The following is a 27,370-nucleotide window of genomic DNA, read 5'->3' on the forward strand; positions in this document are numbered from 1 at the left end:
GGGATCCAGTGTGTGGGACAGAGCTGCCAGTGAGTAGGATAGTGATGGAGGTGAAGGATCTGGGCAAGAGATAGAGTGCAGGAGGGGATGAGGTTTGGGTCGGAGATAGGAGCAGGCTGGGAGTAGGATGTTTGGCTAAGGAAGAGGGGGCAGGAACAGACTGGGGGGTAGATGTCTGACCAGAGGAGAGGGGAGAGGAGGAGGCTGGCGGGTAGGTGTCTGACCAGGGAAAAGAGGGAAGGAGCAGGCTGGAGGTGCAGGGTCTTGTGGAGAGGAAGGAGGGGGGAGAAAGAGGGTGCAGTGGCTGGGATGGCATTTCCTTTTTTTCTTTTTTTTCCCCCCAGTGTCTGTAACAGGGTATATTTAATAGATACAAGTCACTCCCACATGGCAGCCAGTCACTGCTCCACACAGGTCACAAAATAAATTAGCGGGCCAAATGTGGAATGGAGACCGTGCCTTGCCAGCAGCACAGGGAGTCCAGCCAGCAGTCATGCTTCCTGTAGCACTCCAGACTGAACAGGAGTCCTGCCAACACCAGGATGAAGGTGCTCAGGCCAATGACAGACTCCAGTGGCCTCCTGGGGCTCTCTGGCAGGTGTGAGTGCATGTGCATGCGAGTGCAAGGCATACACGGAAGGCGGGAGCAAAGCAGCAGGGACACAACCATGGCAGCAGTGGGTCCTTCACAGGCAAGATGGCGTCCGGGTCTGCCCCAAATAAATTATTTTGGTAAGTCCTCTTTGACAATGTAAGGGGGATGTACACACTGATTGCTCCCTCAGGTAACAATTATTTACACTTGCCTTGATGGTAAATAAAAGTGATTTTATTAAGTACAAGCAGGAGAATTTAAATGGTTGCAAGTGAAAACAGGCAGAGCAAAGTGAATCACAAATTTAAAATGACAAAAACAATGCACAGCTAGTTCTAACATACACTCAAGCTTATTTCAAACTCACCCTGTTCCTATTTTAGCCAAAAGATCTTTTTTCCCTGGGTCCATAGTTCATTCTCTTGAGACTGACATGCCAGCCAAAGACCAAGAACTGAAAAGCTTTGCTTCTTAAATAGCCTCCCTTACAAGTGGGAATTCTCTGTTTTACATTCTCCTCTTCCATGGAAAATTACCTGGTCAGCCCCTACTAGTTAGGGAAGCCAGATGACTTCCTAAGAACAACCACTGCTAAGACTTAAAGGACACAAGGGGCTGTTTAGAGGTGATCACCCAGACATTGAGGGAAACACCTTTGATGGCTTTAATTTGCACATCTAAAACCATAAACCATTCCATACTCCATATTCCTAACTCTACATACAATAATGATTCATACTCCAAAATAAGATATACAGATCCAGCAGATTATGACATTAAAATTGATATTTTATATGGGGTATTTTGTCCAAAGCATCTTTGAGTTATGCATTTTGTGTTCATAAGTCCATTTTGTAAAGCCGGGGTGGGGGGTGGGGGGTGGGGGGGAGGAGAAAGGAGACCATCACAGAGAGAAAACACTCCCATCAGTTTCCCTTACTCCTTACGAGGAACAGGAGTACCAACACTGATGGGGGTCTATAGTAGACCCTCTAAATTGAACCCTGGAAGTGTCGATCTTCCGTGTACTGTAGACATGCCTAGGTCACAAGTGATCTGCATTAACTCGAAGACCTAAAGGGTATGTCTAGACTACATGCCTCTGGTGACAGAGGCATATAGATTAGACTACCCAGCATAGGAAAATGAAGCAGCGATTTAAATAATCGCCGCTTCATTTAAATTTAAACGGCTGCCGTGCTGAGCTGATCAGCTGTTTGTCGGCTCAGCGCAGTAGTCTGGACGCTCCGCCGTCGACCTCCCAGGTATGCCTCCCAGGTATGAGCTTTACATACATTTTGAAATGATTATGACAATGAGAGGACTACTGGCTCTTGGTAGAGACCTCATATGCTATGCTTTTCTAAAATATTATGTAGATATCTAATCTAGGGGATCCCTGTAAAACTCTATGCATCCACTGTGCCCCCTGTCAACTGGTATGAAGGGATCACTAAGTCAAAGTAGGTATCTTGCTATTCCTAAAAACTTTATGATGAAGAATAGCACCAGCTGGGAGTGTCTATCATCCCAGATCCAGCATGGGACTATGGGTAACTAAAGGAGCATAGATGGACAATGCAAATAGAATCAATTATTATTTTACCACATTCTTGTCTTTTCTTCTTGAAGAATGAGATGAAATCGTTGTAGTGGCATGAAACAGATGCTTCACATATGTATTTTTGATAGTCCTGACATCTAACTATAATTAAACCAGTGGAATTTGAATTCTTAATAGAAATTGAATTTTCTAGTCTCATTGTGTAGTGATCCAGACCTGCAACATTATTTAAATCAATTATAAGACCCTTTTAACTTCTTCTTGTTCTGATTAAATGTGGTTCCTGCAGCTGTTCAATTCATTCTTATCACAATATGAGCATGTAGCCTGTCTCTAGTTGAAAGTTGTTTCCAAGTGTTCCAAAATGGTGATAAAAAAATCCCCTTTTCCTATTTATAAGTGTTTTTTAACCTATCTTTGCATTTACTGTAAGAGATGAGGTTATTCTGAACCTTTCAAGTCAGTAGTTCCATTTGGGTCATTTTTCTTGAGTAAATGAAAGTGCTCTAGAGAGGGAGTTCAAATACCCACAATGAAGTTGTGTTACAAAGGATTCCTAAGAGGAGCATGTTACAGCCTGCTAAATTATATTTATTTAAAATTATATTTATTTCTGTGTTTTCTTCTGTTGTAACATATTTAAGCAGTTGGCAGTACAGTTACCACACACTATTTTTTGCCTTCCTCTGTAGCATGGGGTACAGATCACAGCTGGAGGATTCTCTGCATCTTGGGGTCTTCAAAGTATTTGAAGGGTTCAATATCTGAAATATAGGTGAGAGGATTATTCTAGGAGGGGTGGGTGAGATTCTGTGGCCTGCACTGTGCAGGGGGTCAGACTAGATGATCATAATGGTCACTTCTGACTTTAAAGTCTATTAGTCTATTATAGGTTGCAAGAACTTCAAGCTGAAGTAACTTCAGAACATGATTTTCAGAAGTTCTAGTCACTTGCAACTCCAGAGTCCTTACAGCACTTCTGAAAATCTGCTCACTCACCAATCTAAACTTGGGGATGTCCTAAATGTTGTAAGAAATGGGACAGTTTAGCTTTCTATGTATGACTGATCAGTGTGGACCTACCTACAATGTTAAAAAATACAATACACACAGTCCAGGAACATTGGAATGAAAAACCCACCTCTAGAGGGAGCAGGGAAGAAATGTCATTGTGGTACAAAAGGCTTGCCACAGCACTGCAGCTGCTCTTAGTCAGGATGTTACCTATACCAATGGAAGAGCTTGTCCCAGTGGCACAAGTACTCCACTTCCCCAACAGGGAGTAGCTATGTTAAGAGAAGCACTCCTATCAACACAGCACTGTCTACAACCAAGAATTAGATTGGTAAAGCTGCATGTAGGCATATTGACACTACAAACTTAACTAGATCCATGGGGAGATGTATTTATCCATCCTCTTTTGGGAAACAGACTGATGTTGTATAGCTTAAGCACAAGTTATTAAAATATTTCAGTAATAATGGAGGAGAATGGCATACTGTTGTTTTCAGGGAGTTTAATACAAGATGTTAATTTTCAAAATTATGATTTTACATGTTTAATAAAAACATGCATCACTACTGATTTGTTTGAAGAAAATACAGCAGGTACACACTACTGCTAACTTGAAGGTACCATATTAAAGGAAGTGCTAAAGGTAATGTTTTCTAATTTGAGCTTCTGCTTACAAAGATTGGGGGTGTTGTGAACATAAGAACATAAGAATGGCCGTACTGGGTCAGACCAAAGGTCCATATAGCCCAGTAGCCTGTCTGCCGACAGTGGCCAGCACCAGGTGCCCCAGAAGGGGTGGACCAAAGACAATGATCAAGCGATTTGTCTCCTGCCATCCTTCTCCAGCCTCTGACAAACAGAGGCCAGGGATACCATTTCAGTTCCCTGGCTAATAGCTCACCTCCATGAAATTATCTAGCTTCTCTTTAAACTCTGTTATAGTCCTAGCCTTCACAGCCTCCTCTGGCAAGGAGTTCCACAGGTTGACTACGCGCTATGTGAAGAAGAACTTTCTTTTATTAGTTTTAAACCTGCTACCCATTAATTTCATTTGGTGTCCTCTAGTTCTTCTATTATGGGAAGTAATAAATAACTTTTCTTTATTCCCCCTCTCCACACCACTCATGATTTTATATATCTCTATCATATCCCCCCTTAGTCTCCCCTTTTCTAAACTGAAAAGTGCCAGTCACTTTAACCTCTCTTCATATGGGACCTGTTCCAAACCCCTAATCATTTTAGTTGCCCTTTTCTGAACCCTTTCCAAGGCCAAAATATCTTTTTTGAGGTGAGGAGACCACATCTGTACGCAGTATTCAAGATGTGGGCATACCATAGTTTTATACAGGGGCAGTAAGATATTCTGTGTCTTATTTTCTATTCCTTTCTTAATAATTCCTAGCATCCTATTTGCCTTTTTGACCGCTGCTGCATACTGTGTGGCAGTTTTCAGAGAACTATCCACGATAACTCCAAGATCATCTTATTTAGACTTCTAGCATTTGTGTGAAAGCACTTTAAAAACTTTTCACTGTTTATTTGTCTGCCCTTTTCTGATGTGTCAGATTCTTTTTTATGTGAATGTTTCTCATCTGATCTGGCCCACACTTTATCTTCTTCCGTCCTCTCTTCTTGACTAAAACCTAGACAATCTCTATCAATCCTCTTCTCTAAGAGAAGTCTCTGTCCAATCCACGTGCTCCTCTGCACCAATCGGCTTTCCCCCATCTCTTAGTTTAAAAACTGCTCTGTAACCTTTTTTAATATTTAAGTGCCAGCAGTTTGGATCTTCTTTGGTTTAGGTGGAGTCCATCCTTCCTGTATAGGCTCCCCCATCCTAAAAGTTTCCCCAGTTCCTTACAAATCTAAACCCCTCCTCCCTACACCATCGTCTCATCCACATATTGAGACTCTGAAGCTCTGCCTACCTACCTGGCCCTGTGCGTGGAACTGGAAGCATTTCTGAGAATGCCACAATAGAGGTCCTGGATTTCAGTCTCTTTCCTAGCAGCCTAAATTCGTCCTCCAGGACGTCTTTCCTACCCTTCCCTATGTCATTGGTACCTACATGTACCATGACCACCGGCTTCTCCCCAGCACTACACATAAGTCTATCTTGATGCCTGGAGAGATCTGCAACCTTTGCACCAGGTAGGCAAGTCACCATACGATTATCCCAGTCATCGCAAACCCAGCTATGTTTCTAATGATTGAATCTCCCATTACTAACCTCCCTTAGCTCTTCCAGTTCAGCCACCCTGGCCTCCAAAGCTCGTACATGGTCTCTGAGGGCCAGGAATTCCTTGCACCAAACGCACACATACACATATACCACATGACCACAGAGCAGGTAATCAGACATTCTACATTTGACTGCAATAAATAGGATAGCCCCCACTCAGCTGATGGGCTTCTGTCTGCATTGTCTCCTACAGCTACCTAGGTTATTGATAGGTTTTTATTTAAATCAGGAAGTTTTGATTATAGTTTAGTTTAAAGGTTTTAAAGAATGGCAAGTGTACCTCTCCGCCTTCCCACTCCCTTTCCAAACTCCCTCTCAAAACTGCCTTTGTTTGCTGTTTGCTGCCTGTTCGCTGACTCACTGCTTTATAAAGCCATGGCCTTCCTGATAATCGGGGGCGGGGCTAAGGCTCAATCAATGAACAGAGGCGTCTAGATTTCAAACCCTGTTTAGAAGCTCACAGCTGTTAAATGTTCTGCAAACCCTTGAGAAACTTTTTGGTAGTGGGATGTGCAGACAGCAACTTGGTGTCTAATGGTTGATGTAAGGCAGTAATAGCGGAGAGGTGAACCTTTAGGGAACTAAGTGAAAATCCTGAGTTTTTGAGTTAGGGTTAGGGGATTAGGGTTATGCATTGCAGGACCATGGGTAATGGAGCAGAAGATGGGTCAAGATTGTGGAGGTGAGCCCAGGTGGAGAATCGACACCACTTGAACAGGTAAGTTTTGCGTGTGGATGTTCTCCGACTGCTAAGAAGGATCTGTTGGACTTCCTCTGTACATTCTGTTTCTAGTGAAGTGAGCTATCAAGGAGCCAGGTTCAGGGTGTGGAGATGAGGATGTTGAAGGCAACCACGAGACTGAGTAAGGAGGTGTGGGAGCTGTGGGAGACGCCGTGGGCGATCAGCTGACATCTGGAGCCGGTACATATACCAGATCTGTCTGGGCCAGTCTGGCGCTATCAGTACAATGTTGGCATTGTCCAAGCACACCTTGGTGACTACTTAGTGGAGCAATGGTATGGGGGGGGAAGCATATAATAGAGCTATCCCCCAGTGTATTGTGAATGCATCCCCTAGGGATTGTGCTCCAATGTCTGAACATGAACAGCAGCACAGACACTTCTTGTTGGCACTGGTGGCAAAGAAGTCCATCTGTGGGAAGCCCCACTGTGTGAAAATCTGATGCAAGACAGTGAGGTCTAGTTCCCATTTGTGGCCCGCAGGGAAATTCCTGCTGAGACTGTCTGCGGCTGTTGTCTTTGCCAGACAAATGCGAGGCAAGTAATGTTATATTGTGAGTGATGCACCACATCCATAACCGGACTGCCTTCCTGCAGAGAGATCTTGTCCCTCCCTGCCGGTTTATGTAGAACATTGCAGCTTGGTTGTCCGTAAAGATCTGCACTGTGGAGTTGCAGTTTACAAAATGTCAACAGGCGTAGTATACTGCTCAGTGTTCGAGCACATTGATGTGCATCGTACTCTCTGTGTGGGTCCACCGTGCTTGTGTGATAAGTGCACCCAGGTCGGCTCCCCAGCCCCGATTTAATGTGTCTGTGGCGATGGTGAACAATGGGGCTTGTCTGTGGAAGGGGACCCCAGCACACACGTTTCGTTCCTGAGATCACTACTGAAGGGCGCATCTGACTGCATTTGGTGGTGAGACCAGTTTGTGCAGGCTGTGTATCTGAGGTCTGTACACAGACCTCAACCAATGTTGTAGAGGCCTCATGTGTAGTCTGATATGCGGAACAACTACAGTTGCTGCTGCCACCAAATGGCTTAGTAACTGGAGACATTCCCTGGCTGGTAGTTGTGGGGCAGTGGTGTGAAGTTTTACTGGTTGTGATATAGTGAGGAACCTCTGGTGGGGTAAGGATGTGATTGCATGTGTGCAAACAAGATGTGCTCCTATAAACTCCTGTACTTGAGCTAGCTGGAGCTGACATTTGGAGAAGTTGATTTGTAATGCAATGTAAGTTGATTTACATAATGTAAAGTATTGCTATGAAACAGGATGCTGTAGTAGCATATCCCATATTGAGCTTGAAATTTATAAACTGTCACCCTGGTGCTAGCTCCAATTTGTCAATTAGCAGGTGTTTTGTTTTTTAATTTTTTATATAAAAGCTTCTTACCCTCATGCTTATATCCTCAAATAACAGGCACATCACAGAAGAAATGAGAGCCTGGGTTGCCATTAACAGCTTCCCTCCTGCCAGCTTTGTGCATAGTATAGTGTGGCAGGGTCAGTCACCCTTTTGAGACCTGCAGCAGGGTCCTCACCTGCAGAGTTTTTGTCCCTGGGCCTTCCTGGCCCTTAGCATAAAGGAGGGTGTATTGGGCTGAAGCCCTGGACCAGTCATAGCTGGCCAGGAAGCCCTCCAGCAGTCCCTGCTCAACTCACGTCCCCCTGTAGCCTTTAGCACGGCTGGTGGTTCCTCCTGCTCCTCCATTCTGGGTCTCCTTAACACTGGGTTGTTTTCTCCTCTTCCACCCTCCTTGGCTGTGTCTAGACTGGAAAGTTTTTCCGCAAAAGCAGCTGCTTTTACGGAAAAAAACTTACTAGCTGTCTACACTGACCGTTAGTATTTCCGCAAGAAGCACTGATTTCTTACATGAGATCGTCAGTGTTCTTGCAGAAACTCAATGCTGCTCCCATTCAGGCAAAAGTCCTTTTGAGCAAAAGGGCCAATGCAGACAGCTCAGATTTGTTTTGAGCAAAAGAGCCCCGATCGTGAAAATGGCGATCGAGGCTTTTTTGCACAAAAGCGCGTCTAGATTGGTTACGGCTGCTTTTGTGCAAAAGCATCCATGCCAATCTAGACGCTCTTTTCCACAAATGCTTAACGGAAAAGCTTTTCCATTAAAAGCATTTGCGGAAAATCATGCCAGTCTAGACATAGCCCTTCTCTCTCCCCACACAGGGAGGGTTTTTAAAGAGGGCCCCATGGCAGCCCCAATCAGCTTCACATGGCCCTTAATTGAGCAGCTACCCTGTCTCAGCTGCCCCTAATTAGCCAGGATTGCTGCTGTTCTCTGCCAGAGCAGCCTCTCCCCTTCCACCAAGTCCTTTAACCTGCTCTGTAACAATAGCAAGTGTGATTTTAGTTTAGGTACAAGCTTTGATGCCCTTTCTACCTTTGTTACCACTGCATTCAGCTACTGCATTTTATTGAAGACCATTCATGTGCTGTAGTCCGTAATTCAGCAGTCTGTAACATCAATGTTAGATTTTATCTTTAGAAAGTCCAAGTTTTGTTTAGGTCATGAGAGTTTATCCTTCTCTTTCTGTACATAGAATCAATACAGATGTTAGTGCTTGATTTCTAGAACAGCAAGTTGTGTTCTCTTGGAGGGGTTTTCAACTCCTAAGCCTTCCTTCCCCACTGAGTTCAAATTTGTGGATAGTAGAGACTAACTGGAGTACTCTCTCACCGTAGACACAGAGGCTTTGTCTACACTGTGGCATTTGCCTGCACTACCTATGCAAATGAAGTGCAGATTAGCATATCATGCTTCATTTGTATAACTTATTCAAGCTGTTTGTGCACAAACGCAAGTAGCGGGGACCGGGGGTCTTTGCACAAAAAAAGTACACACTGCTTGTTTTTGCACAAAACAGCGTGAATAAATTATGCAAATGAAGCAGTGATATGCTAATCAGCACTTCATTTGCATAGGACCTGCAGTGTAGACATAGCCAGAAGGAATGCAGTGTCTATAAATTTCAATATAATGGATTCATGGGGTGGGAGTAAACATTGATTATACAGATTGTTAGAAGCAGACTGGGCTGGCTTAATGTAGTTGCTAATAAACACTGCAAGTGTAGACACAGTATTCCAAGTGCATAATAAAGCAGGGTTAAAGTCCCTTAGACTGAAAAGCTCAAAGCAACCTTAACTGAACTATACATGCATTTGCATTCATAGTTATGCAGTTTTCACATTTAAGAAAAATTAAAATGCAAGTTACAGAAATACAGCAACAAGCCTTTGAGTTGTCATTTAACCTTCTTCCCTCCTGCGGTTGTCCATGCAGTACTCAAATGTTCTCAGCAATACTTCCTCCAAAACTAGATCTTGAAAATTGAAGAGTCAAGAAGTTTTTCAATAAGAATTTTATTGTAACACAGAGCAAATAGAATCTCTTTGCATTTAAAAGAATGTATTTGGTCTCTTGGTGGTGAAACGTGGTTTGTGCTGGCGGCGCAGAACTCTGTGTGGCAGAGGGAACTTGATTTTTGAATCCTGTGAGAGAGAAGTGTTCTTTTATAGTCGCAAATATATACACTATGCAAATTAAGCCGTCACAAGTTAATTAGAAATTAAATTAATGATCTTATCTAAACTGCATTACATACCAAAGCAAAAAGTAATTCCATGGGTCAGGGTTAAAAGAAGCTAAAAACAGGAGCCTTCTATTTCTAAGCTCTTTGGGAAAAGGACGGTCTTTGTTTTCTGATTCTACAGCACCTTACACAATGAAGTCCTGCTCCTTGATTAAAAGGGTTCCTATAGGTCAGTGGTCCCCAACCTTTAGAGGCTCCCGGGCACCCGGGAGGTGGGGCCACTCACGCGCCAGACGCCTGGGGGCGGGGCCGCACATCCGGGGGCACGCCAGGGGACTGGGATGCCCTTGCACCCGGCGCTGGCATGTGCCCTGGGGCCGGGGCTGGGGCCGCCCGAGCGCCTTGTGCCCGGGGCCAGCGCTGCCGCCCGAGCCACGCGCCTGGGGTCGGCACCGCGCGCCCGCATGTGCCCCGGGGCTGGGGCCGCCCGAGCGCCACGCACCCAGAGCCGGTGCGTGTCGCGCACCTGGGGCCGACGCCTCCCGTGTGCCGAGGCCGGCCCAGGTTGTTGGCGGGTGCACACGAATGCCCCGGAGGGCGCCATGGCACCCGTGGGCACCGCGTTGGGGACCACTGCTATAGGTTCTGGGTAATACAAATGTAACAACAGACATAGCTACTAACATCTTTCTACCTCTGCAAGTTAGGTTTATTTCAATCTTATTCATTATTTTATCTTTAAGACAATACTCAAAGCATGCGAGTACTGAAAAATCAAAACATTTTGATCAGTTGTTTCACTCAACTAGTTCTAGCACTAAAGGATGCACGATTCCAAGCTTCAACAGCATACACTGAAGATTTACTCAATACAACTTTGGTATATACAATTATTATTCGCCTGCAGAGGAATCACTTGCATTTTTCCTCAGCACAGTACATCCAGTAAACTTAGTGTAAACTTCTAGGTAAAATAAGTGTTGTCCCATATTGCGTATATCAACACCAACCGCCGGTTTTACTTTCTTTACTTACATGGAACTGCTTGACTGCAGGTCTACGGCACTTGCTAGCAGCAATCTCCTCAACCTTCATGATCTGAATAGAATGAGCACGGGCACGATGGCGAGCACCCATATCACGGTCTGCAACATCAGAGTGATGCCAATATTATCTCTCGTTTAGTTTAAAGAATACGGTTAACTTTTTACATTTTTTTCACCTCCTATTTGCAGTTTGAAATGCTTACATGTAGCATGTTTTCTTAAGTAGAGGTCCTTATAATGAAACTCGTAATTCCTGCATATTCTCAAAGAAATCTAAGGCCATCTTCACACCTCAAAGCATTAGCTCTGATTTTGGTGCTCATCATACATGAGCCACACATATAACCATTAAGTAGTTTACCTTTGTATCCAGTAATGCAATGGATACCAGGATTTCAAGTGTTCATTATCAGTTTTGAAAGATTGCTATTTTACAATATTATTGTGCCTACTACAATACAGTAGAGTCCCTATCATCCAACCTAAACGGGACCGACATATTTGGAAATCCGACCGTATGTCAGATGATACAGACTCTACTGTAGAGAGCAAGGGAACAGCTGATGCCACTCCTGCCGGGGACATCCCCCGCAGGAGCAGCATCAGCTGTTCCCTTGCTCTCTAGGAGAAGTTGCTGCTGCTACTGCCTGGAAGCATCCTTCCCAGCAGCAGCTGCTCCTAGAGAGCGATGGGGCAGCAAGTGGGGCTGTTCTCCCAGGTGTTGGTTAATCAGGACTCCATTGTACTCCAACAAAAGCAGAGCACACCATTTCCATACACATCCTCAGCTTTCAGGAGCTTAAACTCAGATGTAAGATGGGTGTACGAGGAATTTGTAACAAGCTCTCAACAATACTGCCTCAACAATACTGCCTGAACCAGGTTAACTAACAAAAATAGAGTAGTAAACTTGATGTGTTTAAAACTTAATTTGATAAACTGAGTTCATCTAACAGAATACACAGGAAGTTTTATGTTGGACCTTCAGTTTCACTTTCAAAAGCACTTCAGCTCTTGAAAGGCGACAAGGTACATATAGTATTTGCACACATGACAAGAACACTATTACTAAAAATAATATTCTTTGGGTTTTTGTGTGCAATTTTTAAAATGTTTTAAGCACTTATTCTTAGAATGAAAAAAATAGTAGGTCATTTTAATTCATACCAACCATTTTAGTAATTGCACAAGAAATCTGAATCAAAAGGTAGCCCAAGATACTGCAACACAACAGATCATTAATCAGTCATGTATTAAGGTCTGCTTCTGTAAACTTTAAGCATGAGCTCTTTTGTATAGAAAACTATGTGTATATTGGCCAAAAAAACTTCAAGAAATTCAGTTCCCACAAAAATTCACTGTGTTCCAAAGGGGGGGGAAGGAGGGGAGAAGAAAGATATTTTCCACATGGCATGGATACTAAAATCTTAATCTGATCTATATGGCCAAATGAAATATTTTAATTTCCTTAGTTTTGTGCTTGTAAGATTGAAACATATGTAATCAACTTTGCAAATGTCTGTATTTAAAGCCAACATTTTCTGAAGAACCAATAATTATTTAATTTTTTTTGCATCAAGCATGATGCAAGAAATAACTTGAACTAGAAGATCATTAAACTAGAACTTTACTCAACTATATAATTGAAACTGCTTTTTAATATTTTACTAAAACCCGGTTTAATTTAAAAGGGTATCTTAAAAAAAAATCAAGGGAATAAAATACTAATTAGAAAGAGTATCCAGAAATCAGTGCTATTCAGTTGTTCCAATCACTTTCATTTGCTTAAAAAACAAACAAAAACACCACTTAGTTTTACTGTCACTTGAATGCAGTCACCATCTTCACCTATATTTTCTTATACATCTATTTCACAACTGCTCTGCATGGTCTTTTACATACCACTGCTAAAAAAAAGTTACTGTTTGTCTCAAGAAATATTTACTTACAGCACTGTGTAACAGCACCAGCAGTTGTCAAATCCCTGTATTCCCTGTACATGTTGTGGGTTCCACTACGGGAATCATAGCGTAACCAGATACCAAAATTTTTCACCCGCAAAGGGGACTTTTCAAATACCTGGGGTTACAAAAATAAAGAAAAACCAGAGATAAAGACACTACCTTGTTGATAAACTGTGTAGTTACCTTCCTCCCTCTCCCCCCCCCCCCCCGCATCCCCCTCCTGCTCTGAAATGTGATTTGTCCTTTTCATATGTGTTCTTTTTTTTTTTAATTGTATCCTTTGGTATATATGGTTGTGACTATTTTCTTCCACTATTTGATCTGAGGAAGTGGGTCTGGCCCACGAAAGCTCATCATCTAATAAACCATCTTGTTAGTCTTTAGAGTGCTACATTGTCCTGCATTTTGCTTCAGTTTAGAGGAGTAACTTTGTAAAGTTCTAGTTGAAGCATTATGCAGAATTCTGTCACTTGGAAGCATTTCCCCTCTACTCCCCATGTTTAAATGAGTTTTTTCTGTGGGGGGGGAGGGAGGAGGAGAGACGGAAAGGGCGGTTGTCATCAATCACTGTAAAGGGTCACTGAATAGATTTGCTACCCAGATAAGTAAGCAGCTTTCCGAAAAGATAAGGCCAGATTTTTCAGAAAAGCAGGAATTTAAGGAGTATAAATTTGAGTTACTTGCAACAGGATTTGAGAGCTGTAGTCACATATGCACATCTGAAAACTGAATCTGTCAGTTTATCCATAAAACTGAGATTTCATTAAAAAAATCAACTTCAAATCTAATTGTTACCATTATTTCTTACAATTCTGATTGAGGAAAGAGGAGTGAGTGTGAATGTGCCAAGGGGGAAAAATGTGTCTTACAATAGGAAACAACTTCATTTTAATACCATGAACTATCCAATTTAATCAGTACTATAGTTGCAACAAGAATTGTATAGAATTAGCAAAATAAGAACAATCATATTGGGCCAGGACAAAGATCTATCTAGCTCAGTATCCCATCTTCTGACAATAGCCAACGCCAGGTACCCCAGAAGAAATTTAGAGAACAGGTAATGAACAAGTGATCCATCCACGTCATGCAGTCACAGCTTCTTGCAAACAGAGTAGGGACACCTGCTCATCCATCTATTAACCATTGATGGACCTATCCTCCATGAACTTATCTAGTGGGTTTTTTTTAAACTGTGTTTGGCCTTCACAACATCCTCTGGCAAGGAGTTCCAGACTGACACTACTCTGTGGAGAAAAAAAAATTGCTTCCGCTGACCATTTATTCTGGTGACCCATAGTATTTGTATTATGAGGGAGTAAATAGCTCTACCTAATCTACTTTCTCCACACCTCTATCATATACCCTTCTCAATCATTTCTTTTCCAAACTGAAAAGGCCCAGCTTTATTAATTTATCCACAACAGGAATGTTTAATTGTATTATGGTCACTATTACCAAGCAAACCAGGTAGAGTCACCTCTTGGACCTGATCTGTACTCCAATTAGGACTAAATCAATAACTGCCTCTCTTGTGGGTTCCAGGACTAGGTGCAAGAAGCAGTCATGTAAGATCCCAAAGAACTTTCACTCTCCATTCTGTTACTTCAGGACATGTACCCATTCAATGTGAGGATACTGAAACCCCCATTATTAAGGTTTGTTATTTGTATAGCTTCTCATCTCCCTGAGCATTTCAGTCATAAGCCAAATCCTGGTTAGGTGGTCAGTAATATATTCCTAGTGTTGTTATGCCACACACTATAATTAAAAAGGCCTTGATGTGTCTCAACTGATATATACCAAAGTACTGATTTAAAATTATGGTGTTGACTACTTACAAACTAAATCACATTTAAAAATAGAACTTGGAGGGAATATTTTCTGAGCAGCAAATTAAATATGTTACCGTGTTTCGAAGGTAGTTCATGTGTCATGATTTTGCGAAGTTGAACTCATGCATTTTTAAATTATTCATGGCCTCTAAACCTTGAGGTATTAATTTGGAATGTAGGTACCCAAAATGTGACATCTTTCTTAAAGAGCTCAACTTCAACATATAAAACATAGCCGTGTACATTTTTGGTATTTCAGTTTTTCCCCCCCCTAAAGAATATACCTGTCCACAATACACAATTTCCCCAGAAGACTTCTTCATCTTCTTCAGCTGAGAAACAAAGTACCAGAAACGGGACTTGGCAACAACATGATTAGGAGCAAAGATACGCATCCGATAAAGGGGTGGCGTTGGACATTTAGGTGTAGGAAGGCATCGTCCAACAACTTTGTACTCCCTCAGCTGCAAACAAGAGAAAGATAATGGGGGGAGGGGAAAAAACCTCCAATGGTTAGGGGTTGGTAGCCGTACAGCGAAGCAGGTAACAGCACGAGCAATGCTATACGAAGCCCGCGGGTACTACAGGCAGCATTCGGGGACGCAGCTTACAGCTGAGAATCCCATGGGTCACAGGCAGTACCGCTGGGGCCAGCTCTCGGGAGCGCTTCGGTGCCTCTGATTGCGCTGTGCAAGGGGGCAGAGAGCGGACTCAGGTGTCACCGAGTCCCGGGCTCCTGGCCCGGCCAGGCTGTGCGCCCCTGCCTTGATTGGCCAAGCGGCTCAGAGCAAGGCCGCGGTCTGTGCTGCCGGGAAGGGTGTCAGGAGCCCACGCGGGCTGCCCCGGTCCGCGGCCGCCTCCCCACCAAGCAGGCGCCTCATGGCGGCTGCGGCGCTCTGCGGGCCCTCCCCCAGCCTCATGCTCCTAAGGGCCGCCATGTTGGCCGCTCGCGGCCTGAGGAAAAGATGGGGCGGATCAGGCGGGCGGGATCCGTCAGCGCGGCCCGCGGCCCAGCCAGTAAGGTCCCTAAGCCCCCAGACCGGGCCAGGACCGCCCGGCCGCAGCCCCCCAGCTCTCGAAGGCCCCGCTTACAGTGCCCGACGCCTTCATAATGCTGCCTCGCTCGCTGCCACACAGAAAAGGAAGTGTCCCCCGCGCCCTAGCCGCACGTCACCCCCTCCGCAGGAAGTAACGCCCATACCAACTCTGAACGCTTATTGGTTCCAAGAAGACTCCTACTGGATGTGGCGTCAGTCAATCAAAGCTCACCCAATGCACGCGCCTTCAGCTTCTGGTTTGGGCGCTCTCACGGTGAGCTGCAGTACTTTTTACACTGGGGTGTAATAACTTCCACTTACGCGTGGCGCTAACGTTGCCTAGAGTTTCACAACGTTGTCTTACATGTTGGGATTGGTCCTGCTTTGTGCCGGAGAATGGACACGATGACCTCCTGAGGTTTCTTCCAGCTCTATGATTCTATGTGAACTTTGTATTATACTGGGCTTGCTAGCAGGACTAGCAGGCAAAGGTATACCTCTTACATTAAGTAGTGTGTCCCTGAAGAATTTTTGCATATTGCAACGTTTGGATTGCACAATCTATGAAAATAGTTAGAGAAGGTGTTATTTTAATCTAAGGGAAATAATTGACCTGTGCAAAATTGCAATATAAGTCCATTGAGAAAACGTTACGCTTACAGAATGGTCTATTAGTCCAGCATTTCTGATATGCAGCCACTGTGGCCACATACCTCCACTATATAGGTAGAGCCCTGCAAGTCCACAGAATATCTGTTTTATATCTACATGCATCTGACGAAGTGGGTCTTTGCCCATGAAAGCTTATGCCCCAACAAGTCGGTTAGTCTATAAGGTGTCACCTCCTCACCACTTTTGTTTTATATCTGTGAGCATCTACATCTCCAGCTCATTTATACAGATAGGGATAACAAGTTTGCATCTGTGCAGGGCTCTACAACAGGTGCCACCCCTAGTGATTCAGTAAGTGGCTTCCTTCTGTTCGGGTAAGTACCAGTTTGAGAGTTCACTGGGCCACTGGAAATGTATCAGGATTCTTAATCAATTGTGCTCATTAAACATTTTTAGATATTGCAACTCTAAATTCCCCTGTGATGTCAGTTTATTCTTCACGCTTGTACTAACCTGTTTTTTTCCTGCCTATGGTTGTATTTCAGGCATGGGTGAAAAGCCCTCTTAAATGTTGTATAAACCCTGCTTCTGTAAATTGTTGTGCCCATGTAGAGCTCATTGCAGGATTTCAACCATAATCTGCATATCTCTTCAGCATGAAAGGCACTGGATAAATGTAAGAAATCAATTTAGCTATGGTCAGACAAAATTTTCTGTAAATATTTGTATTTTCCTACTGCCCTTATTTACTTTCTCTGTGTTTAAAGTTTTTTAGCCTGCAAAATGCATATTTTTAATTAAGTTAATAATTCCATTGAAAGTCTGTTAGTAGAACAATTTTGAGCATTGATAGTCACTGAAGTCAATGTGTCTATTCACAAGCTTAAAGTTAAGCATTGTACACAAATATTTTGTAGGATTTAAACTAAGGATGACAATGTGTAGTCAACTATACGATAAGCCAGTGGCAGCAAGGGGGGGAGCAGGCGCCGGTGTCGGGGGGGGAGCCGCGGGATGGGCAGGGTAGGCTGCCATGAAACAGCTTCTGTCCATGGTGGGTTCAAGCGCCCCACAGATAGAGGCTGCTCCCCATTCCATGGCTTGATGGCAGCCTCCTCTGCCCCCTCTCCTCCCACAGCTTCTGTGGGGAGCTCAGACCCCTGCAGACAGAGGCTGCTGCAACCCCCACACTGCTGCCTTTGTGGGGACCTGATTTTTAAATTGACACAGAGGCAGCAGTGCAAGGTGGCAGGGGGCTCCCCAGGAGCGGGGCCAGGAGCGCACTGGCTGCTGGCTTCACCCCCAGGGACTATCGAAAAGTCATGTAACTGCATTGGTTACACAGCTCTTCAGTTACCCAATATCTAACATCCCTAATGTAGACCTAAGTCATTTACTCATCACGTTTTTCTAGTCAGAACTACAAAGCCAATGCCATGGTGGAAAAATAAGGTTTTTTTTACCTGACATGTAATTAACATGATTACCAACTAAATTCTAAAACAAAAACTTTTACTATTGGTGTTGCATGAAGCTGGATGAACACAACTTAATTTTCTGATTCAAATTGAGTTTTTTGTGCATCAGAGCACAGTCATATTTATAGTAGTATTTTATAGGTGCATATGAATAACTACTCTTACTTTTCTATTTTCCAATAAACTTTTTACAAAGTGGAAATTTTAATAATCAGGTTGTATTTTGGTTTGTATATTACATTTTTAAATCATACATATACAAAGCTTGCCAATGTTATACCTGAACATGCTTTACTAACTGTCCCAGAAACAGTAACTGGTAGAAGTTTCCATCATTTTGTTTGTGTGTTTGCATAAAAAGAAGTAAAATTTTTAACAGCCATTGTGTTTGTGCATCATCTGTTGATTTAACTATATGATTTAGTAAATGAGCGTGATTGACTCTTTCCCTCAATCCTGCCGTCGGATCTGGGAGCAGGGAGGCTAGAATCCAGAGCTCTTCCTGCCCATCTCCGTCAAGTTGAAGGAGTAGTATAGCTGAAGGCCCTGAGCCTGTCACAGGCAGACTTGAGGGGTTGCTAGGAGAGGCATTACCCAGGGTGGGGCAGTCCTGGGAGCTGCTCCAGTCCCCCTGCCTTTCCCAAGCCATCTCAGGCTCTGCCCCTGACAAAACTGTACATGAGAAGCCAGAGTCAAGTAATGTAGGTAGCTGCTCCTTTCGCTGGTGGAGCCATGCAGTGGGCAGTTGCGGCATTCCGCAGTCTGCTGCTGGTGTCTGGGGTTGCAGCTGCTCCTCAGTTCTCAGCCCCCTTTGCTCACATAGTTAGTAAGAGAAGCCTGGATTGGTGACCCAATTCTGAAGCCGCAGATCCCTGGGGCACTGCTATTTTGGCTCTTCATCTCTAACTGGTTGGCCTCTCCTGTTTTATAGCATGTTGAGGGGCAGCCTCAGCAGAAAAGAGGCTGAGAATCCCTGGTTTAGAATTACAACCAACTTCTCTCAACCAGAGTTATTTGTTTTTATAATGTTTACAGATATTACTGATGTTTATTTTAAGCATTTTTGTTCAATTTGTGTTGATTTAAATGTTAATAGTTGTAGAGCAAGCAGAGAATGGGAGCAGGACAGACTAATTTTTAACGACACTCATGGAACTTCAAAAAGTTAAAGCTTTATAACCATTAAAACACCAACTGTCAGCTTCACGCCAGGATATACCAAGTAGGTATCCTTAAATAAGCTCCCAAGAGTAGGCTGCAGCTAACCAGGAGGGGCGGCTCTGTGCACTCCCCCAGTCCAGGGGTTCAGTTTCTATGAAGAGGCCGCGCTTCCCCCATTCAGCTCGCATCATCAGCAATTACAACGAAGGCCTTGTCAGCTGGCAGGGGCAACGGAAGCCAAAGCCAATAGCACCCGGATTCATACAATGGGACCCGCAACGCAAGCTTTGAATGGTTGAGCTTTGTGGAGACTACATATCCCAACATGCCATGTGTCCTGAGAAGACTATATATCCCAGCATGCAAGGCGGCGCTCTGGTTTATGAGCGGAAGAAGGTGCGCGCCAGGAAGGGGAAATGCCGTTTGCGCCCATCCAGCGCTAGGTTGGTGCATCCGCGAGAGTTGCCGCAGAGCACGCTGGGAATTGTAGTCCCTTGCTGTGGCTGAGGGGGCGGGAACAGGCGCGACTCCGCACGGCGCCGCCCGCCCCGGACACGCAGCCAGCCTCAGCCGCGCTCCAGTGGCGGCGTCCCCCCACCCCTGCCGCCGGCGGAGGCGGCGCGGCCGGCTCTCTAGGCTTGCGGCGGCCTCGGAGCGGTGGGAAACGCGGCGCTGCCGGGATGGAGTGACCGGGAAGGTACCAGGCCGGGCGCGGGGGACTCACGCGGCGCTGACTCAGCCCAGCCCCCGGCTCCTGTGGAGGGAGGGGCGCGCAGTGCCCGCGGCAGCCGGCGCGGGCCGCCGCGTGTTCGCGGCTGGGTCGGGGAGCGTGTCCCAGCAGCAAGCGCTGCGGGCCGCGGGGATCCCTCGCCGCCTGCCTGGCTGGCTTGTACCACGCCGGCCCGGCCTCTCGGTAGCATTGACATCGGGCAGGGTGCAAACTCAGCGCCTTTGCTGTGGCAGGCTGGCTCCTCCGCCCGTGCGGTGCTGGGTGCCTTGCAGTGGGGCTGCTCCTCCGCCTGGTGGTCTCAGGGGCGTTTGACTTGTCAGTCCAGCCCCAGAGCCATCCCGAACAGATGCTGGGCCCTCAAAGTTTCTGGGCAATGGATTGGGAGTGGGTTTTCTTTCATCTTGAAAAATAGCCTGTCGTGCTGTGTGTTGTGAACACCTGTCTTCTCCAAAAGCGTCAATTTCTGTAGAGTTTCTGCTGTAATTGGAAATAAATCTCTAGTGGTTACAATTTAGAGCCTTCAACATATTAGCCAAGGAAGCAAGTCTCCTATTCCCCGGTCTTTATTCAGAGTGAAATTGACCATACTTCAGAGACTAGCCTGAGTAAGAGAACTGAGTAATCATTTAAATGACCCATGCTGTTTGGTAGACACTAGATGAGGGGTGGAATACCTAAGGCCCAGGGGCCAAATGCAGACCCTGGCTTGCCTGGGTCTGACTCCAGTGGCTTAAGGGCCCCCTCAGCACTGGGGAACCTGCAGTGGTGTTCCAGCCCCTCCGCTGCCCTATGATGGGGTTGGAGTACACAAAAAAGCTGCTAGGCTCTAGTGTGCATGGAGAATATGGGGAGTGTCTTTCTTCTAAGTTGGGAGCTCATCAGTGAGAGATTTTATTTTATTTTTGCTTCTCACTTGTGTGCAGCCCCCCGACTAACTTTTCTGTGGGTCAATGCACCTTTCCCCATCCCTGCACTAGATTATTCCTTCTAGCTCAGTATATATTGCTAGATGGGTGATGATTATTTGCCTTGCTCTTTTGCCAAACACTGCAGAGGCTTTATGCTGTAAGAAGAGAATACTGTCTCACTGATGCCAGTAACCAATAGAATGGGAAGCCAAACAGTAACTGACTCGCTTCTGAGCTAGGATAATGGGGTGGGAATACCTCACTTCTTTGCCTAGCAGTCCTTTGTGTTACTAAGTAAAGATGTTAATGGCCTCTAAAGGGAAGGAGAGCATTTGGGGTCTTTGAGGCAAAGCAATATTAGTGCATCCACTGAGGAAGTTGAGAACTCTCTTCCATCATAAGAAGTTAATAACTTCAGACTTAATCTGTTAATTTCCTTTCATTCTAACATAACTTGTGTTTTGGTGGCTGATTCCGGTTTGGAAGCCCTTATGATGAGCTCCAGAAACATTTTGTGCATTTTTCACTGAATTGTAATAACTTCTAATTTGCCTAGAACTTTAAAATGTTGTCTTACATGATAAATTTATATTTTGCTGGGGATTGCTAGCAAGAGCACCAGGCAAAAGTACAACTCTTACATTAAGTAGTGTCACTAAAGAATTATAGTATTACACATGGGATATTACAACAAGTCTATATTACACAATATATATGAAGAGTTAAAGCTAGTTCTTCCAAGGAAAATAACTGGCCTGTTCAAAATTGCAACATAAGTACATTGAGAAAATGTCCCTTCTAGAGCAGAGGGAGGGGAGCAAGTTATGGCTCATCAGTTGATTAATCAGACCTGCAAGCTACCACCGGGGGACCAGGGTCTGAGGCTTGCCCTGCTGCACATTATTCTTGGAAGCAGTAGCATGTTCCCCTTCTATCCAGTTTCTACTTGTAGTGCAGCTAAGTGATTCTGTGCATGGCCCTTGATCCAACCACTGCCCCTGCAGCTCCTATTGGTTGGGAATGGTGGCCAATAGGAACTGTAGAGACAGTGCACAGAACAACCTGTCCATGCCTCCGTGTAGGCCAGAAGGGTGACATGCTGCTGCTTCTGAGAGCTGCTTGAGGGAAGCACAGCCCAGAGTCAACATCCACACACACACACACACACACACACACACACACACACACACACACACACACACACACACACACACACACACACACACACACACACACACACACACACACACACACACACACACACACACACACACACACACACCCCCCCCCCAACCCTGAATACCCTCCCACTCTCCAGATTCCTCGGTCCCAGCTTGGAGTCCACCCCTGCACTCCAAATCCCTCACTCTGGCCGCATCTAGAGCCTTCATACACACCCCTCACTCCAACCCCCTGACCCAGCAAGGAGCCCCCTCCTCTGTCCTGAACTAAGGATGTTAAGTGATAATTGACTAATTGTGTACTCGATGCAATCTGGGGTCTTTGAGAGGAAGCAATATTAGTGCACCCACTGACGAAGTTGAAAACTTTTCATTGTAAGTCGTACACAACAAAGGATATTAAGAAACGGGTAATTGACTAATCGTGTACTCAATATAGTTTGTATCGAGTACGCAATTAGTCGATAAGGGACCTCGCTGCGGCTTTTCAATTAAAATGTTTTAGGAGCCAGGTGCACTGCAGAGATGGTGCTTTTAAGCTGGCTCCCCTGATACAGAGGCAGCAAAGCGGGGGAGAGCAAGTAGTTGAGTAGTGATTTCACTGGTTGCTTACATCTCTACCCTGAACATTTCATTTCTGGCCCCACTCCAGAGCACATCCCAGGAAAGACACTTCCCCCTACACCCTAACCACAATTTTGTGAGCATTCGTGGCCCATCATATAATTGCCATATGCTTATGTGACTTTCAGACCAAAAAATTTACAAACCCCTATTCTAGAGAATGGTCTGCTAGTTCAGCATTTCTCAAATGCAGCTTTTTGACCATGGCAATCTCGTGGGCGGAGATTGCAGGGGGTGGGGAAGTAGTGGCTCCTCCTCAACAGCATCCAGCTGTTGCTCTTGGATGTTCCACCTTGTTGGCAGCACCAGCAAACAGCAAGGATTAGTATCCTGCACCACACGGCCTCCTCAAGGGCCCTGGGCAATGCCTCTAGAGCAGGGTTTCCCAAACTTTTTTGGCTGCGGAACTACTATGGGTATCCTGAAAATCTGGCAGAACCCTTAAAATATTGTCATTTAAAAAAAAATTAATAGATACCCAAATAAACAGACAGTTTGGGAATTCTGTTTTCATTTCTTGCATATTTCTTATAAATTCAGTTGTTGGGGAGGGGGGAGGAAGTCAGAAAATTAGTAACAAAATAACAGGGTCATGCTCCCAGACAGAAAACTAACTCATTCACTTCCAGCCCTGCCCCCAGCCAGGGCTCCGCTCCCCTTCTTCCCATTGTTCCGCTCCCTCGGAGATCACAGGTCACACAGGTTTGAAACCCCCTTGCATAATGACTCATCCCCTGTCCTGCTGGGCCGTGCTGCAGACAGCAGCCAGTGGAGGTCACTCACAACCCAAGCCTAGCAACCAGCAAGGTACCCACACTACGTCACAGTTCTCCCCCCTCCAAGAGCGAACTGAGCAGGGTCACACTGCTCGTGACCTAGGGAAGTTCGGGCCCTTCGCTATGGGACAGTGCATCGGCGATGATGTTGGCGCTCCCCTTGACGTGGATCACTTCCATGTTGTAGTCCTGCAGGACCAGGCTCCACCTCAGCAGCTTGGCGTTGGTCCCCTTCGATCCTCCTTCAGGAGTGTAGTAATTTTTGTTGTCAAAAGTGGGGCAATAAAATTTGAGAACTTTTCTAGAACCATTGACTAATGAGAATTTATTTAGGTGAGTATATGACTGGTCTGGCTTGTCACCATTCCTGTTAATCAAACATATTTTGTGTAATTAGGTTAAAGTGCACTGGCTGGTGTATTTCCTCATCACTAATTATTCTAATCGCTAAACTTCTAGTCAGGGGTCTGTAAGCATTTGTATTGTTAGGGCTTGCCTATATGCAAGTTTTACTGAGATAGTTGAAGTGGTACATCCCCTGTCACCAATTATGCCACAATTTAAGTAGGGATATAAGCGAGTACTGTAGTCGAGTACTCTACCACCCAGTAAGGCTAAGCTTATTGAGTAGTTGAGTACTTGTCTACTCGCGTCCCCCTCGCTTGTGGCCTCTGTATGAGAGGCAGCAAGGGGTGGGGGGAGAACAGGAGCTGGTGCTGGGGGGCGATGGCTTAATAGCTTGTCTCCCCCCCCCCCACTGCTGCCTCTATCTGAGGCAGTAGGGGAGGCTGCCGTGAAGCAGCTAAGAGATGATTTATACTTTTTTTTTTAAATAAAAGCATTGTAAAAGTCTGTCGCAATAAAATGGGGGGGGGGGGATTAGAGCTAATCTTTCATTTGTTTTGGTAGCTATTTTTAACAAAGTTAGAAAACAGTCCAATGCCTTTCCAACGTAGGATGAATGTGTAATGTGGGAAGTTGCATGTGTTGTCCTACACCTCATTCCTGTTTTGAGGGAGAGGAGAGGATTTCTGTTTCCATTTCTGTCAGAACCTTAATTCACTTAAGCACATTACACACCTTTGTGCATGCATTCCGTTTTATTAGAAACCATCCAGCTGCCCTCTAGGACACCAGTTTATAAGTCTCACTATCAGGTGCTGAGTTGAAATGTATTTTTGTTTTAATTTCAAGGCTTCCCTCTTCCTGGGTCCTTCCATTTAGCCCCATGGTTTACTCCGGTTATGGAGCCCAAACAGGAAAATGCATAAATACCAAGAGATGGGAGACTTTGCTTCAGGAGACCATAGTTAAAAATTGCCTGAAACCCTAATTCTATATTGTCTTCCTTCCTTTCCCCCCACTTCTTGCAAACTGTCAGGCCTGCAGTAGATTATATCACGCATCTGAACATCATATATCAAATTGTTTATCAGAACAGACTGAGAGCTTCCTTTTGGTACATCAAAATTTTGTAATCTCTCCTGCTGCTTTAATAGCATCTGGAGACTTTGGGCAAGCCCTTTGTTTTGTCCATTTGGTAGGGTTTCAAGTGAAATCTGAGCTTTACAGAACAACCTGTATGTTCATTCTGCATGCATTCTGACAATAATCGTGTATTTTTAAAAGAATTTCTATATTTTGGTTTGCAAGATTCATAGTTTTTAAAAATGTTCAGATTGAATAATCTGAACTCCAGAAATTGGCATCACTCTAAGAAAGTGGCTTTCAAACTTTTTAGGCTACATACCACTTTGCAAATACTGCAGTCTATCATCTACCTCCCCCCATCCAACATAGGGTCATAATATTACCTATGATTAGATACAGCGCAAAGAGCCAAGGGAAAGAAGTTGTTGAGGGGGAAAAAAAAAGGCTGGCCCTTTAACATCCGTGTATGGCCCAAGCAGGCTTCTGTCGGCCGCAGCATCAGATATTTCTGCCCCAAGAGGTGCCCTGATCAGACAAGGAAAAAAGTCAGAGCAGAGGAATGCAGACCAGCCACAGGTGTGGGAGTCGTGGGTGCAGGAACCACAATTTTTCCTTTGAAGAGTTGCAGATTGGCCACCCCGGATTAAATCATCAAGTATGTAGTAAAAGACTTGGCAAAGCCCTGCCTGTCTCTGTTCAAGAACTCCTTCTAAACAGGAAGAGTCAGAACCATCAAATTTGTTACACAGCTGCCTCTTATACCATAAAGCAAGGTAAGGGTTTAGTTGTGCCAGGAAAATGGGCAAATTGTTCGTGTGCATTTTAAAAGTTTACACTCAGGCTGGCAATGGTATTACTTCTGCTGTGATTATGCTGAGAGTTTGCTAATATGTTTAGCAAATATAGTTTCTTCCAACTTTGCTTTTCTTCTATTTGCAGATGTTTGTAGTTGTTACAGTAAGAGAAGGGGGCAAACCAATCATTAATAGGAAACAAAAAGTATAGTAACAAATATGGATGAACAAGCCCTTCTAGGGCTAAATCCAAATGCCGATGCAGACTTCAGGCAAAGGGTAAGTTTTTGTCAGTTTGCTTTCTTCCATAATAGGTATGGCAGCCGGTTTCTATGCAACAGTCTAGTATCCTTTTGATTTTGTCTGATTATATGGATAACTGAAGTAAAGGGAACATCATGGGGATGCATAATTGTATTGTAATTCTGTAAGCAAACTGCACAACTTCATTTTACATATATACTATTTGATTGTGTACACACATGCTATGCATGGCTTTACTCACTGTAATTCATCCTTGCTAAATCTTTTCATTCAGTAGTTGAGCAAGAAGATTACACTTAACATTCATTTTTTCCATTGAACATTTATAAGCTTGTGGCGTATTAGTGTATAGTTTAAACTAGTTATATAAGATGACTTGAAGACAATGGTTCAGTATTAATCAGAAGTTAAATTAGGGATGTTAAAATGTTTTTCAGCAGTTGAATGTTTACACACAGCGGAGAGTGGTGGCAGGAGCCAGCTTTTATGCACCAGCTCCGGTTTCTCTCTCTCTCCTCCCCCCACTCCTGCTCTATCAGAGGCAGCAGCACAGGGGGAAAGGTGGCTCTGCCGGAGACGGCATGTGTGGAGAGCTGGCTTAAAAGCTGGCTCTCTGAACATAGCTGCTCCCGCCTACACCACCCCCTGTGCTGCTGCCTCCAATGCAGAGGCAGCAGTGGTGACAGGAGGGGGGGAAACTGGTGCTGGTGCTCATGGAGAGCTGACTTAAAAGGCTGAACTTTTCAGCAGTTACATTTATTCACATAAATGTGTATTTTAGCATCCCTATTAAGTAATACCTTTCTCTGGCATTGATGGCAGGCAAAATAAAATCTAGTGTCTCCCTTTTCTTAAGAACTACAAAGAAACTCCTCTGAACTGTGTGAGGCATCAGCTTCATTACACTATGCCACAGTGAGATTATTTGTGCAATTGTTCACATGCTGTCATGTTGTTCTTATAAGGTGTGCAGTTACATCTCCTTCTTGGAGTACAAGACAGGAGCTTCTTCATTGTGACATATGCTATGTTTATGGAGTAGTTATTTTGTATTGGACAGGTGCAATACCATGAAGTCTCTTCTTTCGGATATAGTTTGAATAGTTTGTTCTGCATACGTAAGGTTGACTTCTTTATCGATCTAGTATTTTCTCTACAGCTTCCTAATGCAATGTTTGGCGAAATCTTGGTAGGTGTTAATCTGGTTTGTTGAGAGCCTGTTCCTTAGCCATACCCTCTCTCACTGCTACACTGTGAAGTCATTGAGAGCATACGCTAAGTGTGTGGAACTGATCTCGCAAGTCCTGTGCCCTTTGGGAAGTGACTTCTCATATCAGCATGCCTTTCAAGAAGACCTCTAGCCAGCACTTTTTGAACACTGTATGCTTCAATAGTATTTGTGCTTTCTCCCTACAAGAATTTGGTTCACCGTATTGTTGCTATACAAAATCACCCCCTCCCTCCCCCGATCTCAAGAATACCAGTGTCATCAATGAAGGTGTCAATTGGATGCATCTGAAAAAAATGTGTACAGTTTGTCAGGACATAGAATCCACACTTCAGAGATCATTATGGGACACTAGTAACCATCGAGCAGGCCTGTAATGATCCATGTCTGGTGTCACACAACACGTTTTGATTCAGTTCTGCAGATGTATTTGTCCATGTATTCAAGGTGTGTAAGGAATATTAACTGAATGAAGGAACTCAGTGGGGCTAGCAAGTATGATTGTCAGGAGGCGCATACACAGGTCATGCACTCTGGCATCCTGTGTAGTGAAAAGTTAAAGGTTGGCCATCTTGGAATATACCTTTCTCC

At 44.5% G+C, this 27,370-nt stretch overlaps 2 protein-coding genes and 1 non-coding gene across 4 annotated transcripts in view; 1 reads left to right on the plus strand and 2 right to left on the minus strand.

Moving 5' to 3' along the window:
* Positions 1-9,524: 9,524 nt before the first annotated feature.
* On the minus strand, positions 9,525-15,801 carry RPL18A (ribosomal protein L18a). The gene is made up of 5 exons (XM_006130208.3): positions 15,648-15,801; positions 14,840-15,019; positions 12,706-12,835; positions 10,746-10,855; positions 9,525-9,669 (listed from the first exon to the last, which is right to left on the minus strand). Exons 1-5 carry the CDS (start codon positions 15,663-15,665, stop codon positions 9,577-9,579), a joined length of 531 nt encoding a protein of 176 aa, XP_006130270.1. The 5' UTR covers positions 15,666-15,801; the 3' UTR covers positions 9,525-9,576.
* Positions 11,728-11,859, minus strand: LOC112546957 (small nucleolar RNA SNORA68). The gene has a single exon (XR_003090692.1). It is a non-coding gene; the product is annotated as a small nucleolar RNA SNORA68 (small nucleolar RNA).
* A 3,462-nt stretch (positions 15,802-19,263) lies between the features above and the next one.
* The window catches only part of XPOT (exportin for tRNA), a 50,704-nt gene continuing 42,597 nt past the window's right edge, over positions 19,264-27,370 (plus strand). Inside the window, exons 1-2 of one of the 2 annotated variants that reach the window (XM_075930966.1) lie at positions 19,264-19,286; positions 25,433-25,566. In XM_075930966.1, the coding sequence (XP_075787081.1) occupies positions 25,507-25,566 (60 nt within the window). In that variant the 5' untranslated portion in view covers positions 19,264-19,286; positions 25,433-25,506. Of the gene's footprint in view, positions 19,287-19,329; positions 19,541-25,432; positions 25,567-27,370 lie in introns of those variants that run through there. The other variant, XM_075930963.1, reaches the window with a different exon arrangement.

This window comes from Pelodiscus sinensis, chromosome 1, assembly GCF_049634645.1.
Source record: "Pelodiscus sinensis isolate JC-2024 chromosome 1, ASM4963464v1, whole genome shotgun sequence".
NCBI classification, from domain to species: domain Eukaryota; kingdom Metazoa; phylum Chordata; order Testudines; family Trionychidae; genus Pelodiscus; species Pelodiscus sinensis.

What these genes read in the sequence shown, in the direction of transcription:
- RPL18A (XM_006130208.3), bottom strand. An exon ending in AAATTGTGTATTGTGGACAG is followed by an intron (nt 12,836 to 14,839) that starts GTATATTCTTTA and finishes TTGTAACCCCAG; the next exon opens with GTATTTGAAAAGTCCCCTTT. An exon ending in CTGCAGTCAAGCAGTTCCAT is followed by an intron (nt 9,670 to 10,745) that starts GTAAGTAAAGAA and finishes TCTCTCTCACAG; the next exon opens with GATTCAAAAATCAAGTTCCC.